The 18,861-nt window shown below is 47.4% G+C and overlaps 1 protein-coding gene and 1 pseudogene across 1 annotated transcript; one reads left to right on the plus strand and one right to left on the minus strand.

Moving 5' to 3' along the window:
• Positions 1–8,984: 8,984 nt before the first annotated feature.
• On the minus strand, positions 8,985–13,727 carry LOC127234370 (pre-mRNA-splicing regulator WTAP-like; annotated as a pseudogene).
• Positions 13,396–18,345, plus strand: Rps7 (ribosomal protein S7). The gene is made up of 7 exons (XM_051201215.1): positions 13,396–13,512; positions 13,718–13,800; positions 13,893–13,964; positions 15,612–15,755; positions 16,056–16,120; positions 17,645–17,795; positions 18,235–18,345. The coding sequence occupies exons 2-7, from the start codon at positions 13,726–13,728 to the stop codon at positions 18,310–18,312; spliced, it is 585 nt and encodes a 194-aa protein (XP_051057172.1). The 5' UTR covers positions 13,396–13,512; positions 13,718–13,725; the 3' UTR covers positions 18,313–18,345.
• Positions 18,346–18,861: the final 516 nt, after the last annotated feature.

The raw sequence follows: 18,861 nt of genomic DNA on the forward strand, positions 1-18,861 counted from the left end.
GCAGAGAGGTGACGTTCGTTACCGGCGCGTGCGTGTGGAGGGGCGGGGCCTGGGGCGGGGCGGGGCTTAGGATTGTTTCCTAGCGTCAGTAAATTGGTGAGATGGTCGGTCATTGTGCAGGCTGCGGTGCCTCCCCGCTTCCCAACACTTCAAAACTGATTGGAGTGGAGAGGCGGGGAGGAAGAGAAGGAATGGAAGGGTGATGTCTGGGTAGTGAATGGATGTGAAGGCAATGAGAAGCCCTGTGAAGCTACATCCCCTGTTCTAGGACGCCTGCCTCTGCAGGGCAAGGTTCCCCTAATCTCTTCCCCACATTCTGGGCCATGGGAATGGCTATAGGAAAATGGATGAGGGGATGGCATGAGTACACAACATCATTTTGGGGAATGAAGCAAGTCGCTGTACAAAAATGGGAAATCCTTTTTACAATACAAAGGCAATTGAAATTTTAAAACATACTGCTTGCGGAGGGGGGGAGGGGGGAGAAGAGGGGGCTAGCAAGATGTCTTCAAAAATAAAGGTACTTACCACCGAACTTGACTACTCCAGTTCCATATTCAGGACCCACACATTAGCAAGGGGAGAACTGACTCCACATATGTACCATGATGCAAGTATAGGTATGCACACAAATAAATGTAACTTTAAAATTAAAATGTATATACTATTTCAAGTTTCATGGGTATATAAAAAGTGCTAAATATAAAGGAAAAACATGAATGGGAAAACTCGATGTAATGGTTGCCTCTGGTTACCAACCCTTCAGCTAGACCTCAGTGGGGTTTGTGGAATATAACGCAATTCTAATCTTCTATTTGTTTTAGAAATCATTTATTTTGTCATGGATACACTTGCATGTATGTCTGCACCGCATACATGTTTCCTGCCCACAGACCACAGGAGAGGGCATTGGATACCCTGGAATTTGGAATCAGCCCTAGGTCCTATGCAAGAACAGCCACTATTCTTAATGAATCAGCCATCTCTCCAGAACCACCAGGCATCTCACCTGTAATGCCAGCACTGTGTAGACTAAGGGGGGGGGGTATTACTGCAAATCCAAGTCCAGCAAATCATTGCACCGGGGATTGAAGTTAGGGTCTCACATATATTAGGCATAGTTCCTGCCAGAGCTTCCTCTCAGTCCTTAATTTTATTTTTTTTATGTAGCAAGACTAAAATAAAACTTCAAAGTTGCAAACTTATTTTAAGGTTTAAAGGAGGAGGTATGGATACTACCAGTTCTGCAGAAACCAGGAGTGGTGGTACACACCTGGCATTCCAGGCTGAGGAGGGGGCAGTAAGAGGATCCATTTGTTCAAGGTCATCCTTGGCTACACAGCAAACTCAGGACCCATCTGGGATATGAGAGACACTGTTTCAAAAAATGACTTGAAAATAATAAGAGGCCTTAAGACCAAAATTGGTGAGAACTGCTTGGCCTTGGGCTAAATGGCTCAGAAGGCACAGGTGTTGGCTGTGCAAGCCTGGTGTTCTTAATTAGATCTCCAGAACTCACATAAAAGTAAATGTAGCCGGGTGTTGGAGGTGCATGCCTTTGATCCCAGCACTGGGGTGGCAAAGGCAGGCAGATCTCTGTGAGTTTGAAGCCAGTCTGATCTACAGAGCAAGTTCCAGGACAACCTCCAAAGCAATACAGAGAAACTCTTGTCTGGGGGGAAAAAAAAGTAGATGGAAAGCTGGGCATGATGTCACTCAGGAGGCAGAGGCAGGAGGATCTCCGCAAACTTAAGGCCAGTCTTGTCTACATACATGTAGATCTCCAAGACAGCCAGGATTGCATAGAGAGACCCTGTCTCAAAAGAAAAAATAAACTGGATGTAGAGAACCGACTTCATAACGTTGTCCTCTGACTTCCACAGGAATGCTCTGCATATTCTCCCAACCCAAGACACACTGATTTTAAAAATGCTAACCTTAGCTGGGTGTAGTGGCACCTTTGATCCCAGCCCCCTGCAGGCAGAAGCAGGGGCAGGCAGATCTCTGTGAGTTTCAGGTAGTTTGGCCTACAAAGCAAGTTCCAGGACAGCCAAGAAAATACAGAGAAATCCAGTCTCAAAATAACAAAATAAGTTGGATGTGGTGGCACACACCTTTGATCCCAGCACTCGGGAGACAGAGGTGGGTAAATTCAAGGTGAGTTTGAGGCCAGCCTGGTCTACAAAGTGAGTTCTAGGACAGGCTCCAAAGCTACACAGAGAAGCCCTGTCTCAAAAAACCAAAACAAAATGAAACAAAAAGTTCTGACCTTGAAAATAATTAAGAATCAACATAAGAAGTTAATATAAAAAACTGTGTTCCAACTTTTAATTTATAACATCAACTTACATTTTCTTGCAAATTATGATTTTCATGAAAAAAACTGATAGCATTTAATATCATGTTTCTGAAAAGCACTTTAGCGTTTTCCAATATGTGCAGTTTTGAAGAGGAAAAACTCCTGGGCGGGGCTGGAATTCCAAGCCACACCCCAGACCATAACACAAGGTGTCAGGTGAAGCTCAACAGTCAGACTGTAAGGCTTCTCTGTTGCCGAGGAAACTGAGACTACAGGGGATTGTGGCTCCCCAAAGTAGCTTTGGCCCAGAGGGTGGTTGGCATCCTTCCAGCTTTTTTGGTGACAGGGATGAGAAGACCATGGCCTTACATTAATCTAGATCAGCGGTTCTCAGCCTGTGGGGCTCTACTCTCTGGGGGTTGAAGAGTATGTATTAAATGAAGGTTGAGAGCCACTGGTCTAAATGGATGGTGCCTGGGAACGGCTCTCTAGAGGTTGGCTCAGTTCAGTCCCTCTCCCCTGCAGCCATTTTCAGGGCATAGGATTGGATGGCCTCCTTCTGAGAGTCAACCCCACCACAATGAGACCCACTCATTGCTGTAAAAACTAAGCCCAGACAAAATAGAGAGGTGGACACCATCTTCCCTGGGAATCACTTGGCAACTTCACTCTTCTGTTATTCCATCCATCACCTGCACCTCCTTCCTCTCTCACCATGACCAGTGTGCTAGGTGGTGGGAGATTCACCCTGGCACATACCAAACCAAGCATGGTATCTGTAAACCATCTTAAAACAATATGAAAAATAAGTGGAAATTCAAGGGAAAGCAAGGTATGGAACCTGAGGGAAAACTGGCTGTTGTGGTACATGTCTTTAATCCCAGCTCTTGGCAGGCAAACGCAACAGAATTCTGGGAGTTTATAAAGCTCTCCTTTTTTAAGTCAAAGAAGCTACTATATATAGTTACTGTGAAATTTCAACTTAGATTACAACCATCATTTCCTCCTTTGCACGATTATATCAGAAACCAGAGTTTTAGGGCAAAAGCCTGGCTCCACCAATCCCCAAAAGCTATGTCCTGTCACTTGTCCCAGAATGTCAACTAAAGAAATTAATGTGATGGCTCAGAGAACACACGCAATGATCTTCCTGGATTCTTTTCCCAGAGCCCTGTAACTACAGCCCCAGGGATACTCACTTCTGGCCTCCTCAGATACCTCTCTCTCTCTCTCTCTTCCTCCCCTCCCCCCTCCTGTTTGTGGCTTCCCCAGGCCATGGGCTACTCTGGGCCAGGGTCAGAGGGGTCCTATGGGCCAGGGCTAGGGCCAGGGAGTTCCCCGTGCCAGGGACATTGGTTTCCCCCTGCCCAGGGCTAGAGCCAAGGGCAGGGGTTCCCCCGGCCAGGGCTAGGAGGTCCCTGGGTACAGGGCCAGGGCTAGGGTGACCTCCGAGTCAGGCCTAGGGAGTGCCATGAGCCAGGGTCATGGTGTCCCCCAGGACAGTGCCAGGGGATCCCCCAGGCCAGGGGGTCCACCAACCAGGGCCAGGGGGTGCCCAAGCCCAGGACCAAGGGGATTTCTGGGCCAGGGCAAGGGGGGGTCCCTCGGGCTAGGGCTAAGGCCAAGGCCTAGGGTCCCCAGGGTTAGGTCCAGGGGATCACCAAGACCAGAGCCAAGAGAACTCCCGGGCCAGATGCCCCAGAGCAAGGACCAGGTCCATGATTTTGCCTGAGCCAGGGCCAGGGCTAGGGCCAGGGTGATGGAATCAGGCCCAGAGCTAGTGCCATGGCCCCCCTCCCCAGAGGGCGAGGGGCCCTGTCCCTGTCTGAAACCCTAATCCTAGTGTCCCTAGGGGGACCTTGGCACCCCTAGCCCTGGGCTTGACGCCCCTAGGGGCTCAGGCGCCTCTACCCCTGGCCCTGGACCTGGCCATGGCCCTGGATCTGTCCTTGGTCCTAAGCCTGGTTCCCCTGGGGGGCCCTGCTACCCCTAGAGGGGCTGTGCCCTGGCTTTGACCATCCACCCGGCCCAGGCATCCTTGAGAAGCGGGGGTCCTAGCACCCCTATAGGGGCCCTTGCACCCCTAGGGGGCCCTACCTCTGGCCTAAGGGGGGCCCTGGCACCCCTAGGGGGGCCCTGGTGCCCTTAAGGGGGGGCCTGGCACCACAATAGGGGCCCTGACTTTGGGCCATGGAGGCCCATGGCGCCCCTAGCTGGGTCCTGACTCTGGCCATAGTGGGGGCACTGGCAGCCCTAGAGGCACTGGCGCCCCTAGGGGGGTCCTTATTCAGGCCCAAGGAGGGCTTAGACTCTGGCCCCAGGAGGGCACTGGCATCCCTAGTGGGGCCCAGGCTCTGAGTCTGGTATTCCCAGAGGGGGGTCCTGGTCCTGCCACCGTTAAAGGGGTCCCTGGCCCTGGGTCTGGCGCCTTTGGGAGGGGCCCTGGTCCAGAGCCTGTCGCCTCTAAGGTGGGCTCTGGTTCTGGGCCTGGGGACCCTAAGGGAGGCCCTAGCCCTGGCCCTGGGCCTGGCACCCCTAAGTGGGGCCATAGCCCTAGCCTTGGGCCTGGTGGTCCTAAAGGGGACCCTAGAACTGGGAGTGGCAAGCCTATAGGGGTCCCTGGCCCTGGGCATGCCGCCCCTATGGGGAGGGGGGCTTGGCCCTGGGCCTGGTGCCCCTGAAGGGGGCCCTGGCCTGGCCCTGGTTCTGGCTCTGTCCATAGGTCTGGCAACCATAAGGGGAGCCCTGTATCTGGGACTGGCGCTTATAAGGGGGTTCTGGGTCTGGTGCCACGAAGGGGAACTGAACAGGGGAGCTCTGTACCTGGGACTGGCCTCCCTCCAGGAGGGTAGAGACTTGGCCTGGGCCTGGCCTCCTCTCTAGGAGGGAGCTGTGGTCCTAGGCCTGTCCACCTCCAGACGGGGAGAGCCCTGGCCCTGTGCCTGGCCTCCCCCAGAAGGGGAGAACCCTGGCCTAGGGTCTGGCCTCCTGCACTAGTGGGGAGCCCTGGCCCTAGGCCTGGCTTTTCCCAGAAGGGGAGAGCCCTGGTCCTGGCCTCCCCCTCTAGAATGAAGCCCTGACCCTGGGCCTGGCCTCCCCTCTATGGGGGATCCCTGGCCCTGGGCCTGGATTGCCCCTCTAGGGGTGAGTCCTGACCCTGGGCCTGGCCTTTTCCTCTAGGGGAAGCCCTAGCCCTGGCCCTAGGCCTGGCCTTCCTAGAAGGGTGGAGCCCTGGCACTGGGCCTGGCCTCTGTCTCTTGGGGGCAGACCTGTGATTGCCTAACCTAGAAGTAGTCTTGGACAAACTCTTTTCTCAGAGTCTCATGAGCCCTGCAGACATTGTAATGGGATCCTGTCTGCTGGAAAGAAATATTTTGTTGTTGTGTTTCGAGACAGGGACTGTGTGTTACAACTCTGGCTGTCCTAAAACTCAATTTGTAGGTCAGGCTGACCTCAAACTTACAGAACTCTGCCTGTTTCTGCCTCCCTAATGTTGGGATTAAAGACATGTGCCACCACCATTGGCTGAAAAAAAAAATCTTAGTTCTCTGTGAATGTGCACTTCTTTCTTCACTCAACTGGTCCCTTTCTCCTTGGTGTGGCCCCAGACAAGCACCAGACAAGCACTGGGAAGTTAGTCAGAAATGCAAGGTACCAAGACCTCCTGTAGTAGGGGTTCCCACCCCCTCCAAACTGCAGAAGTTAAACCCATCCCTCCACTTGGAGAGATGTGATGGGATCTTGAGGACAGAGCCCTCATGCTGGGATTCATGGCTGCATGAAGAGCTCTCAGTATGCCTGCTACCCTCTTCCCAGTGTGGTGATCAGGCTGACTCCTTCCCAAAGTGGCTCTGTATTGTTTAAAACAGCACCTTTCATGCCGGCCTTGTCCTAGCAACTCCATTTTACAGACAATACTTGTCTCCATGTTAGTGCAAACGCAAAGGCAGGGTGGTTCTGGGATTCCTGCACATGTTGACAACATCCATGAGGCCGGGCTGACAGCTATTTCTAAAAGCATGAAGTAGACTGTGACCACCTGAGCACAAAGACACATTAACACTCCATCAGCTGCCTGATGTTGCACACCTATAATCCCAGCACTTGACAGGCAGAGACAGGTGGATCTCTGTGAATTCAAGGCCAGCCTGGTCCAAAAGAGCTAGTTCTAGGACAGCAAGAGATATACAGATATACCCTGTCTTGAAAAACCAACAACCCAAAACAAAACAAAACCAACCAGCCAGCCAAACAACAACAACAAACAAAACAAAACAAACTACATCAGCAAAGTAATACTCAAAAAATGACTGAACATATCGGACAAGAATGCAATACCTCACCTGCACCCCAAAAGACACCAGCACTCAATGAGGATGACCCTCCCTGACCTGTCTGTCATCTAGCCACCAACTGTGTGCATTAAAGGTTAAAAAGATTTCCTCAGGGCAGTGGTGGCTTATGCTTTTAATCTCAGGAGGACGGTAGGCAGAGGCAGATGGATCTCTATAAATTTGAGGCAAGACTAGTCTACAGAGTTCTAAAAAAAAAAAAAAAAAAAAAAAAAAAAAAATTCCATGTCATCAAGACTCCAGATTGGCTTGGCCCCGACTCTTAATTTGATCTCACGAATTGCTATTGTCATTGTACTTGCTAGTTTTGTGTGGCAACTTGGCATAAGCTAGAGTCATCATAGGAAGGAATCTCACTTGACAAAACGCCTCCATGCAATCTAGCTGTAAGGCATTTCCCACTTAGTGATGAGTGGAGGAGGGCCAAATCCATTGTTGATGGACCCAAGTCTTGGGGTCTACAAGAAAGCAGGCTGAGCAAGCCATGAGGAGCAAGTAAATAAGCAGTTCTCCTCCATGGCCTCTGCATCAGCTCCTACTTTCAGGTTCCTGCCCTGCTTGAGTTTCTGTTCTGACTTCCTTTACTGATGAACAGTGGTATGGAAGTGTAAGCCTAATAAACCCTTTTCTCTCCAACTTGCTTTGTGGTCATGGTGTTTCACTGCAGCAACAGAAACTCTAAGATAGTCATCCATCTGTTTGACCCAGTCTTGCAGTCTCGCCACACAGTCCTGTGGTCTTGTATCTCACATCTATGGCTTCCACAGTGAGGAGAAATAAAATAGTAGCTTGTCTACTTGTGATATGTACTCAAGGTATATCCGGAGAGGTGGCTCATTGGTTAAGAGCACTTACTGCTCTTGCAGAGGACCGGGTTCAGTTCCCAGCAACCATATGGTGGCTCAAATGGCCTATAACTCTAGTTACAAGGTATTCAATGCTTTATTCTGTCCACCATGGATACCAGGCTTGCACATGGTGCACATACATCAGGAAGGCAAGATCATACAAAACACTGAAAATATTTTAAAGCTGTATCTTTAAGTTGTATGAGTGTTAGGATGAGAAGGAAATACTATCAACCACTCCACACACATAAATTCAATAACTTAGATAATGGATCAGTATCTTAAAAAAATAAGCTACAAAATCTTAGTTAATATGAAATAGGTAGTATTTAATGTTTTTATATTTTTTATTTTATGTGCATGACTGTTTTGCCTGCATGTGTGTCTGTGCACTGTGTGAGTGCCTGGTGCCCAATGAGGCCAGTAGAATGCATTAGATCCCCTAGAGCTGGAATAACATGAGGGCTGGGTATTGAACTCCCAGTCCTCTGGAAGAGCAGCCAGTGCTCTTAACCCCTGAGAAATCTCCCCATCCCAAAAACTGGTATTTGAATAGTCGCATGATTATTTAAAAAATAAAACAAACCCAAAACAACTGACCCCCAGTGTGGTAGCACACATCTGTAACCCCAGCATTTAGGAAAAGAAGGCAGGAGGATCAGGGGTTCCAGATCATCCTCAGCTACATAATGATTTCTTGGCCACCTTGGGCTATATGAGATCCTGACTCAAACAAACAAACAGCTTGTAATTTTATTTATTTTTATTTCAAGGCACATTTAATTTAATATCCAGAATTCGATACAAAAGGTCCAAATACAATGAAGGAGCGCATTCCCTCATTTAACACCAACAGCAATGCTGTTTAACATGTATCTGCTGAATGAGATGAGGGTTTACTGCAGTCTCATCACAGCCAATGCCTTATACAATCTAGTTGTGAAATGAATGCTTATAATGTGTCAAACAGGTTAAACAGTTAGACCACACCTTCACGTTTGTACAGTCCTTGGTACAGTTTCCTTAACCATTCAGAGAACAAACCATTGATAAAAAACCACATAGATTTAAGGCTCCATTATGTAATATTGAGCTCAGAGCTAATGGATAAATATATGCACCACTTGTACTGGTAGCTATGACTTGATTGTCTCACAACTATTAGAAGTTGGTTCTTAGCACATAAACCCTTTAAAGGCTAAATTCACCTCATTTGAGTTTTGACCCAGTAGTTCAACAGCTATGAAGTCCACAGTCTTATTGGCATAACTGATGTACAGTGTCTCTAAGTCACTATGCTCAAGGTTAAGAACGATGCGTATTCATTCCATTTTTACATTTTCTGGAATTTTACATGTTCAATTCATGATTTAAAACCTCTACGTTTTCAATCCTCCAAACTGTCTGAAGACACAGTGTACCACAGACTTAAGACTTATGTTTTCCCCTCTATTTTCTTCAAACGGAAACATTTCTCAAATGTCCTCATGTTCTAGAAGGGAATTTTTCAGAGGTGGCCTCTTCTTCGGAATAGTCCGATGGCATCAGGCCTCTGAAGCAAGGGGAAGAGAAAAGCTGAAATACAAGGTTCATCTGAAAAGTTTTACATTAACCATCACAAGCTAGACAGAGTAAGAATGTGGCTTTTTTGGCTCAAAAAGTCCGAGTCCTGGAGTGGAAAGGAGTACTTGGCTGTCCCACCACAGCTTTCTCAAGGTGGGACTGCCAGGGAAGTCTTGACTAGGGAGCATGATTTGTTTACCTATCAGGCGTAAACTTCCAGGCACTCAGTTCATTTTGGGCTCGTTTCTGTTTGTCTTTAGTCTGTTCCAGTTCACCTTTCATTATTAGGAAAAACAAGTTGATCTCCGGGTCTACCGCAGTTGATCTCAGTTGGGTGACACTCCTGCTGGACATGCTTGAGGTACTGAATTTGAGTAGTGCACTCTCGCATCTCCTGTTCCTTGGTTGCTAATGGAATGGCAAGAATGTTTTCCCTGCATGCAGACTCCTGCTGTTGCTGCTTCAGTTTTTCTTCAGATTCCCTTAAGCCAGTCACAACATTTGAATTAAGAGCTGTGTATTTGTCCTCCAAAGCTTGAACATATGCTTCATATTGTTTCTATCTTAGAATTAACTCATCTCATGCCATAACTTTGAAGTCTGTTTCACTCAAATGGACCTTTTTAGCAAGAGGTTCATCGTTGATTATCTTACACCCTTTCCAGTTCAATGCCTGAGGCTGCAAGGGCACTGCCAGGCACTTAGGCCGAGGCAGCCACTGGACATACTCCGCCCCCACTCCCCCTCCCCAGCCCACCCCCCACTTCTCCTACTCCTCCCCCCCCCCCCAGAGTCCTTAGGGGGAAAAAATCTGCTGATTTCACAGGAGAATTAAACCAAATGCTTACTTAGAATTAATGCCTAATCTATGCAGTGTTTTCCAGTAAACAGAAGACAAGGAACATTTTGCAACTCATTTAATGGTACTAGAATTAACCTTATATTGAAACCAAAACAGTAAGACAGAAAAAGCAAGTGAAACAAGTAAATACTTGTACTCTCAGCAGTTGGGGTCAGAATCACAACTTCAAGGCCAGTCTGATTTATATATCAAATTCCAGGTTAAGGGATACCTAGTAGAACTCAGTCTCAAAATAGCAAAGAGAGGGAGAGGGAAAATATGGATTACAGACCAATGTCTTTAACAAGCATGGGTATAATAAAGCAATATGAAAAAAATGTTGCTTCATGATCAAGTTAGGTTTTTCTAGAGATCGGAAACTGCTTCAATACCGGTAAATCAACCAATGTTGTCTACTATATTAACACAAGCTACAAAGAAAACCTACATGATAATACTAATAATCATTAAAGTATGTGACATCATCCAGCACCCATTCATGCCAAAACTTCTTGAAAAACAGGGACAGGAAGGAACTTCCTCAACTTGATAACAAACATCCATCTATTTGTCTGTCTAACCATCTACCTATAAACCTTTTAATTAATAATACTATCCTCAGAGACCAAGTGTTTCCCCCAAAAAGCATCAGTTACCAATCCCATTCAACAAAATATTGGAAAGCAGTGGAATTCACTGGGATGAATTTCTAGGTTATCCCTTTTGCATAATAGGAGAGACAAAAGCCAAGGCAGAGACAGTATGTAGAGCAAGGGAACAGAACACAGTTCTTCCACAGGTCACAGGACTGGTCAAAGGAGATTATAGATTCTTCCTGTCATTTATACCTCTGGGAGAGGGAAATTCAATTTTCTTCAATAGAGAGACACTGGATATACCAACCACTCCAGGGCAGGCCTCATGTTCAGGAGTAGTTAACCAACATAAATGGACTCGTGTGTGTGTGTGTGTGTGTGTGTGTGTGTGTGTGTGTGTGTGTGTGTGTGTGCTTTTATTTAGTTACAGTTTGGTACACACACATAAATACATATATACATATATACATATATATATATATATTCCTTTTTGAGTGGTATTTTGTTTTCTTGGTTTGGGGGGCTTTGTGGTTGTATTGAGTTTTTTGTTTTGGGAAAGGAAAGTTGGGAGTGTAGGGAGAGGAAGAATATGATCAAAGTAATTTTAAAGTTAAAATTGATTTGTATATATAATCTAAAGGATATATATGCCTTTCTTTTTGAAGAAGCTTCAATTTAATTCTTAATTTTTCAAAGAGCTGTGGGTGTCTTGATCTCACTGTTATAACAGGCTGGCTTCAAAGTCACAGGGATCCACTTGCCTCTACATCCTGAATGCTGGGAGGGTGAGCAGTACCACCATCCCCTGCCAGTAGCTTTAAAACTCTGAAAGATTGGGAGTTTCAGACAGCCCCTATTGTGACTTTTGCACCATTTTCTATAGTGCCTGACAATTTCCTTAGTAACCTTGACAGGTAGTAAAACTCAAAAGAAAGGACAACCTGATGTAAGGGGTGGTGTGTAACTGCTACCAAGTGACTAGGTCCTGACTGACATTTAATGTGTAGGGTACTTAATGTTTTTCACAGATATTCCAAACTTCTTAAAGATTATGTTTCTCCTCCTTCCACAATGTGTTATTCTACATTTCGTTATAAACTTACATATAACATCCTCACCAAACGGCATTCTCCATGAAGGCAAGGATTCTATTGGTTTTAATAACCAGTGTCTAGTCTAAAACAGGTATATTCAATTGTAGAGCAGGGACTCACTGGGCATATATATGAATTCAAAGTGATAGCAGAGGTGGGCACTTCTTAAACAAATGCAAATTTCTCCCTCGGATCTTTCTATCAGACAAGTGCTCCTGCCCTGTCTTTTCTTCCTTCCTTCCTTTCTTTTCTTTTCTTTCTTTCTTTCTTTCTTTTTTTTTTTTTTTCTGATCATGCTCTGACTAAATGAAGTTGTTGAGGTACAGCAAGTCCTCTCCCAGCATTGTCTTCATCATTCTTTCTTTTGTTTTCCTCTGTGTAGCTACAGCTTGGAACCCGCTATGTATACTGGACTGGCCTCAAACTCAGATCTGCCTGCCTCTGCCTCCTAAGTGCTGAGGCTAAAGGTTCATTCTATTCTGTCTTAACTATTTTTCACCAGAAGTGTGCTCTCATTGACCTGCCTTCCTTGCTTTCCCCACCTTTTAGGGCATAAGTGTCCCAGTTTTCCTGGTAGCCCTAGCAGGCAGAAGCTTGGTCTAGATTTAACCCAATCTGGCCTCCACTATGGGATCTTTCAGTAAATGTTTTGTTGTGTTGTTTGTTTTTCTGTTTTTGTTTTTTATTGTTGTTTGTTTGCTTTTTGTTCTTCAAGACAGGGTTTCTCTGTATTGCTTTGGAGCCTGTCCTGCAACTAGCTCTTGTAGACCAGGATGGCCTCGAACTCACAGAGATCCACCTACCTCTGCCTCCGGAGTGCTGGGATTAAAGGCTTGTGCCACCAACGCCAGCATGTTGTTTGTTTTTCTTCATAGCCCTGGAATTCACTCTGTAGACCATGCTGGCCTCAAACTCAGAGATCTGAGTGCCTGCCTCTGCCTCCCAGGAGCTGGGACTAAAGGACTTTGCCACTATCAACCAGTTTGTAAAAGGTTTTTTGTTGCTGTTGATTTTTTGAACCAGATATCTTCTGCACAGCTTTGGGTAGACCAGGCTGGCCTTCAACTCACAAAGATCCTATGCGACCTGATGCGGCACCACACCCGGCATTCTCCATAAATGTTAAATTCAACAGGACAGCTTTGCATTTTTGAGGACAGTGGCTCCTGGACATGTTCTAGAATCTCCTGCTACACCAAACACAGATGTTAGAAATAGGAATTGATAGCTTGGTGGCGGCGGCAAACGCCTTTAATCTCGAAAACCCAAAAAATGAAATAAATGGGAGTCCATGACAGATATTCAAACACTACCTCATTGATTTGATTCCCTATAGGACAAACTGGAATACTGATTCCTTTTTTCTTTTTTTTTACTAGACAGGGTTTCTCCATGTAGACATGGCTTTCCTGCATTTGTCTTTGTAGAACAGGCTGCCCCTAAACTCAGATACCCGTCTGCCTCTGCCTCCCAAGTGCTGGGATTAAAGGCATGCACCACCACGCCAGGCTAATCTGACTCTTTTTCATAGCGTCAGTGGGAAAAGAATGGTAAATCGGGACTAATTAGACATTTTAAATGTTCCGTCTTCGCGGTGCACGAAATCAGACTGGTTGTGTCTCCGAGGACGGTCCGCCCGCCACCACCTGTCCAGGAACACACGAAGAGACTACAACCATGGAAGCCAAGAACTTTCACAAACGGAGCCAAAGGCGGATTTCTCCGGGGGACGAATGACACCGCAACACTTGTCTTCAGGAAACACTTCCGGGAACATGCGAGGCGGTCCTACCACTTTTCAGAGGGCTTCCAGCTCCCGCCCACCCACTTCCCCTGACACGCCCCCTTTTCCTTACGCCACCCGGATATGAGCGGTTCTCGCGAGAACCGAGCCTCTTTCTAAGCCGGCACTCCGTAAGGTATGTAGGCGCCTGGCGATGTTGCCGCGGGTTTTTCGCAGAGTTTCGGGGGAAAGACTCTCGGGGAACCTCCGGGGGTGGCGGGCTCTGCGCCCCGGGTGGGGATGCGGCGGATTATCCGGTCTGCACCCGTCGATGGCCCCCGGCCGGGCGTCCCTCGACCCAGGTGACTGACGGCACCTTCTTCCCCCCCACCCCACCCCAGGGTGAGCCATGTTCAGCTCGAGCGCCAAGATCGTGAAGCCCAATGGCGAGAAGCCGGACGAGTTCGAGTCTGGCATCTCTCAGGTGAGTCCGCCCTCGGGTCTCCGGCTCCCCCCGATGCCGTGACCTCGGGTCTCCTCACCCCGGCGTGGCACCCACGTTCTCCGTGTTCGCAGGCGCTGCTCGAGCTGGAGATGAACTCGGATCTCAAGGCGCAGCTGCGGGAGCTGAACATCACGGCGGCCAAGGTGAGCGGGGCCCCGGGGCTCGCACAGTGCCCGTGGCCGTGACAGCCCCGGCCTTCGTTAGCTGGGCTCAGAAAACGGAGTACTGCGTAGACGCGGGAACTCCTCCCCAGCGCGGGGTACCCTCGCTATGCGTGCGTGCACCTTGCCACACCAGAGGCTAGCAGTTTCCTTTTTAATTAACCCGATTTTGTGTGCATCGGTGTGAAGCTGTCGGATCCCCTGGAACGGCAGCTGCAGATGGCCATGAGCTGCCATGAGGTGCTCTTAGTCACTGAGCCATCTCGCCATCCCCCTCGGATGCTGGAATTTCTGGTTACTGACTTGAAACGTGTACTTCCGGGAGTGTCTAGACCCAGTATGACTCCGAACAGTACCGTCGGAATCAGTGGGATTTTGTTAGTGGTTTGTTGTGTGTATGTCTGCGCCTGGAACTGGATGGTTGTCGGTGCTGGGAGCTGACTGACCCCAGGCCCTTTGCGAGCACAAGTGCTGGGCCTTCACTAGCCCCAGGATTAGTGTGCTGTGAAGTTTTTATTGTCAAATTCATACTGTTTGGACTGTTCATGGTGTTTTGAGCAGAGGACACCGAGGACACCCAGGACTTGGAGATTTAAAGTTTAGTCTTAATACTGGGGAACCTGAGGTTGCTCATAGCCAGTGTCTTTGGGTGCTGATGAATCTCTGGTACCCTAGGCAGACCCTTATTTTTGCCTCTACCTCCTCAGTGCTGGGGAAATGGGCATGTATCTTGGCTGGTCGATCCATGTCTTTTTTTTTTTTTTTTGGTAGACTCACCCGCCTTTATTTTAGAATTAACTTTTAGTAACCACCTCCAGAGGCTAATATCCTCCAGACTCCACCCCTGGACTCCTAACCCCACTCTCGTACTTCAAAGTGAAGGTTTCAAAGTGAAGGTTCCAAACCGTAGGCAGATGGTGTTTGGGAGGGGGGGCTGTTGGTTGGTTGTGGATGGGGCACAACAGTAATCTCATCACTTGTGAGGCTGTAAGACCCTCAGAATGAGGAGTCTTCCAGGTTTGGTCGATACCCCAAGAACTCAATGTCCAGTCCAGTTGCTGCAAAACGCAAGAGGCTTTAATGAACAGGAAATGTTTGCGCAAACGGGCTCCTCCAGCACGCAGGCTAGAGAGAAGCCCCCTCCCCTGGGCCCAGGTGTTTTTAAAGGCAAACCCACAAGCTTAGAGAGGGGGTGGGACCCTCTGTCCATTGAGAACATGACCCTTGGAGGCCGGATGGTGTGCTATTAGGGTCAGCAGACCTTAGGGCCTCAGGTGTGCTAATTAATCTTGTCTGGGCAAACCAGAGTTATAGCTATCTCTTGACCCTATTTACCACCTGTTGACTCACAGGAAAGGAGGGGCAGTGTGAATTCTTCTTATCTCAGGGCCTTGTGAGAGGAAGCTAGCAAATTCCAAGGAACAGATATTGGTTTCTAGGTTAGTCCATCATTAATATTACTTTTTAGGTCTTTCAAGGCAGAGGCAAGTATATCTGTTGCGAAGGGGGCAGTTCTCTGTTCAGGCATGTGGTATTTGACTGTGATGTGTTCACATCATCGCTGCTCCCCGAGGTGGGGGTGGGTGGGTGTGAAAGACTTAACAGTGACACAGACTTTTTTCCTCTTAGGAAATTGAAGTTGGTGGTGGCCGGAAAGCCATCATAATTTTTGTGCCAGTTCCTCAATTGAAGTCTTTCCAGAAAATCCAAGTCAGGCTGGTTCGTGAATTGGAAAAAAAGTTTAGTGGGAAGCACGTAGTCTTCATTGCTCAGGTATCTGCTCAATTCCCTATATTCTGCATTACCTGGGTCTAGGTTTTGGTGGTGAGAATGGGGACAACCCTGTTAATGTAAAGCTTGGTGTTGGGGTTAGAACACTGGAGTGTGTTTGCTCTGGGGAGTCAGCAGTCTGAAGGGCTGGTAAGTGACAGTGCTGTGTGCTTAGGATTGGACTGGGTGCGGTGTGTGTGGGTTGGTTTGAGTGTGGGAACATTTTTGCATTTGAAGCAGTTGACATTTCTTAGCACTTTGTATCAGCTCACTTGCTTTTTTTGTGTGTTTTCATCATAAAAGAGGAGGATTCTGCCCAAGCCAACTCGGAAAAGCCGCACGAAAAATAAGCAGAAGCGCCCCAGGAGGTGAGTGCCTTAGCTGCTTCTGCTGTGTTCACTCATTGATGACTGTTGATTTGGTGTAGAGTTCTCCTTGGGTGGTGAGTTAGAGCACATTCTAGACAAAGTTTCAGGTTTTCCATAGGCTGAGGCCTGTTCCTTTTAACTCAGTATAAAAAAAGTGTTGGATGTAGCTGAGGGGCTGGGCTGATTTTTTTGTTGTGTTAGAGTCTTAGTGCTTTCGAGACAGGGCCACCTTGAACTTGCTGTTGTCCAAGGCTGCCCTTTAACTCCTGCCCCTACCGCTCATGTGCTGGGATTACAGCACACACCACCATGCCCTGTGGGAGTTTGCAGACAAGTGATTAGTGATGCTAAGAATTTGTCACAATTCAGTCTTGTCCTTAAAGCCCTGAAAAATAGGTGGATATATGCTGTCTGTAGGAAGGAAGAGGGGTAGTGGTCACAGTTGAGGCTGTAGTTTTTTGTGGCTAGTTGGAATGGTGGGAATTTTGTCATATTATGTTCCTTGGAGCCTGGTCATGATTGTAGACTTAAGTAGCTCTTGTTGCATGGGGGAGCTAAAATTGCCTGCCATGCTACAGTGTTCCCAGTAACCGTAGCAACTTCTGCTCTTGGCACCTAGGTCCTTGTCAGGGTGTGGTAGGTCCTATACTTCTGTCTCCAGACCTCCACTATTGTGATAACGTGCAGCAGAACAGTGGACAGCCATCTGATAAGTGGATTGTATTGCAACACAGTTGGTGAGGCAGGTCTGCTACTTGATGTGTGCAGATTAGTCAACAGCTATAACACCAGTCCCCCCAGAGTTTGGAATTACAGGTGGTTCCTGACTAGGGTGGGGTGGTTTTGTAGTAATGTGCACTCGGGAAACTAGAGTTGGGATTCCGAATTTAGTGCTTTTCCCAAGCTGTGGTGTCCTGATGAGTTTTGATGCTAGGCTCTCAGGTATCGTGTGATCACCATGTAACAATTGGCACCTACAATGCTCTCCTGGTAAGCTGGGGTGCTTGCTAGGACAAGTGTGTTAAATATCTGGCTAGGCCATTTCCACCCATGCTTGTAAGTCACAGAGCTTGCCAGGCCTTGAGGTTGGGAGGCTGTGAGAGGCAAGAGTCCACAGGAGCATCACCTAATGGCAGTGACGGTCTTTGGAGATGGATACTGTCTTGTTTGATGATGGAAAATGAGATTTAGTAGCATCTGAAAGGACAAGGAAAGAGCCTGGGAGTTTTTGATTACATGGCCAGGTTAAAATACTTGAGCTTATTGCAGTTGAGATTAACGTGAAAGTCCCTGTTACTTTCCTGGCTTGCTTGTCATTCAGACAAAGGTAGTTTCTGGGATGCTGGCTGGATATGCAGCCTCTTTAGGAAACAAATATGTTAAGACAAGGACTGGTGGTTGGCCCTGAACTGAAGGGGAATCCTGATTCTTTCCTAGGTGTGTGTGAGCCATCACACTCAGGTGTTTTCCCTTTTATTCCAAGGGTTTCTTGTGTTATGTTGCTGATGTTTGTCATTCTTTCAGCCGCACCCTCACTGCAGTACACGATGCCATCCTTGAGGACTTGGTCTTCCCAAGCGAGATTGTGGGCAAGAGGATCCGTGTGAAACTGGATGGCAGCCGGCTCATAAAGGTTCATTTAGACAAAGCACAGCAGAATAATGTGGAGCACAAGGTAAGGGCTTGACACTCAGGAAGAAAAGAGGAAGGTCCAACCCCTGGGACAGAATAGTCCCTGGTCCACAGCAGCTCTTCCCCATCGGGTTTAGTATTGGGAATGCTTTACAAATTGGAGTGCTTTGGACCCTTCTAACTGACTAGGAGATGTGGAAACATGTGCCCGGTCTAATGGACTCCAGTTTCAAGGAGGACAAATCTTATGACAGCTTAGATGGGTGATGGTCTATTAGGATGGAGGGGGCTGCTGCCTTGATACCTGCCACCCATTGGTCCCCGAGTAGGTAGCTTGGTTTGACCAGGAGTTGCAGGGACATGTTGTACATAGTCCTTATTGTCTATATAGTTGCTGGAGAAAATCCGTACAGGATGCACTAGCCTTTCGTGCTGTTGCAGAAGATTTAAAAGTTAGTGATGATTTCTGTCTTCTTTTTCAGGTTGAAACTTTTTCTGGTGTGTATAAGAAGCTCACAGGCAAGGATGTAAATTTTGAATTCCCAGAGTTTCAGTTGTAATGTAAAATGACTGAATAAAGTGTCATTCATATTTGTTGTGTCTTTTTCAAGTCTAATGGAAAGGTGTGTGTGAGGGTGTACAGAGGATGCATGCTCTATTCCCCACACTTAATGGGTTAGCTCACAACTGTTTTAAGCTTCAGGATCTAATTCATAACCTCTGGGGCCACCAGTCATACACTTTGGGGTCATATACATACATGAAGGCAAATGTTCAAAAATCTATAGAAAAGACATTACTAAAGGCTGGTGAAGCTGTTTCTGCTACTTGTGTTCTTAACTATCCAGTGAGGACCTCAGGAGTTATTTGACAGTATACAAGGTACTTTGGAACGTGCAGTTATCACCATTACCTTGATTTATAAACTTGAAGTCAAATAGGAGAGAAGGGTTCATGAGGTCCCAACACCCTCCTTGGGCTTCTGCTAATTAGCAGTTGGTTGGGTATGGGGAGGTTGCTAAGTACACAGAGGCATTGTTTGCAGTTCTGGAGCCAGTAGTGACTTACCTATGCTCCAGTGAACAGTCCCACCCATGCCCATGCAAGCA

This window comes from Phodopus roborovskii, unplaced genomic scaffold (assembly GCF_943737965.1).
Source record: "Phodopus roborovskii unplaced genomic scaffold, PHOROB, whole genome shotgun sequence".
Classification (NCBI taxonomy): Eukaryota; Metazoa; Chordata; class Mammalia; order Rodentia; family Cricetidae; genus Phodopus; species Phodopus roborovskii.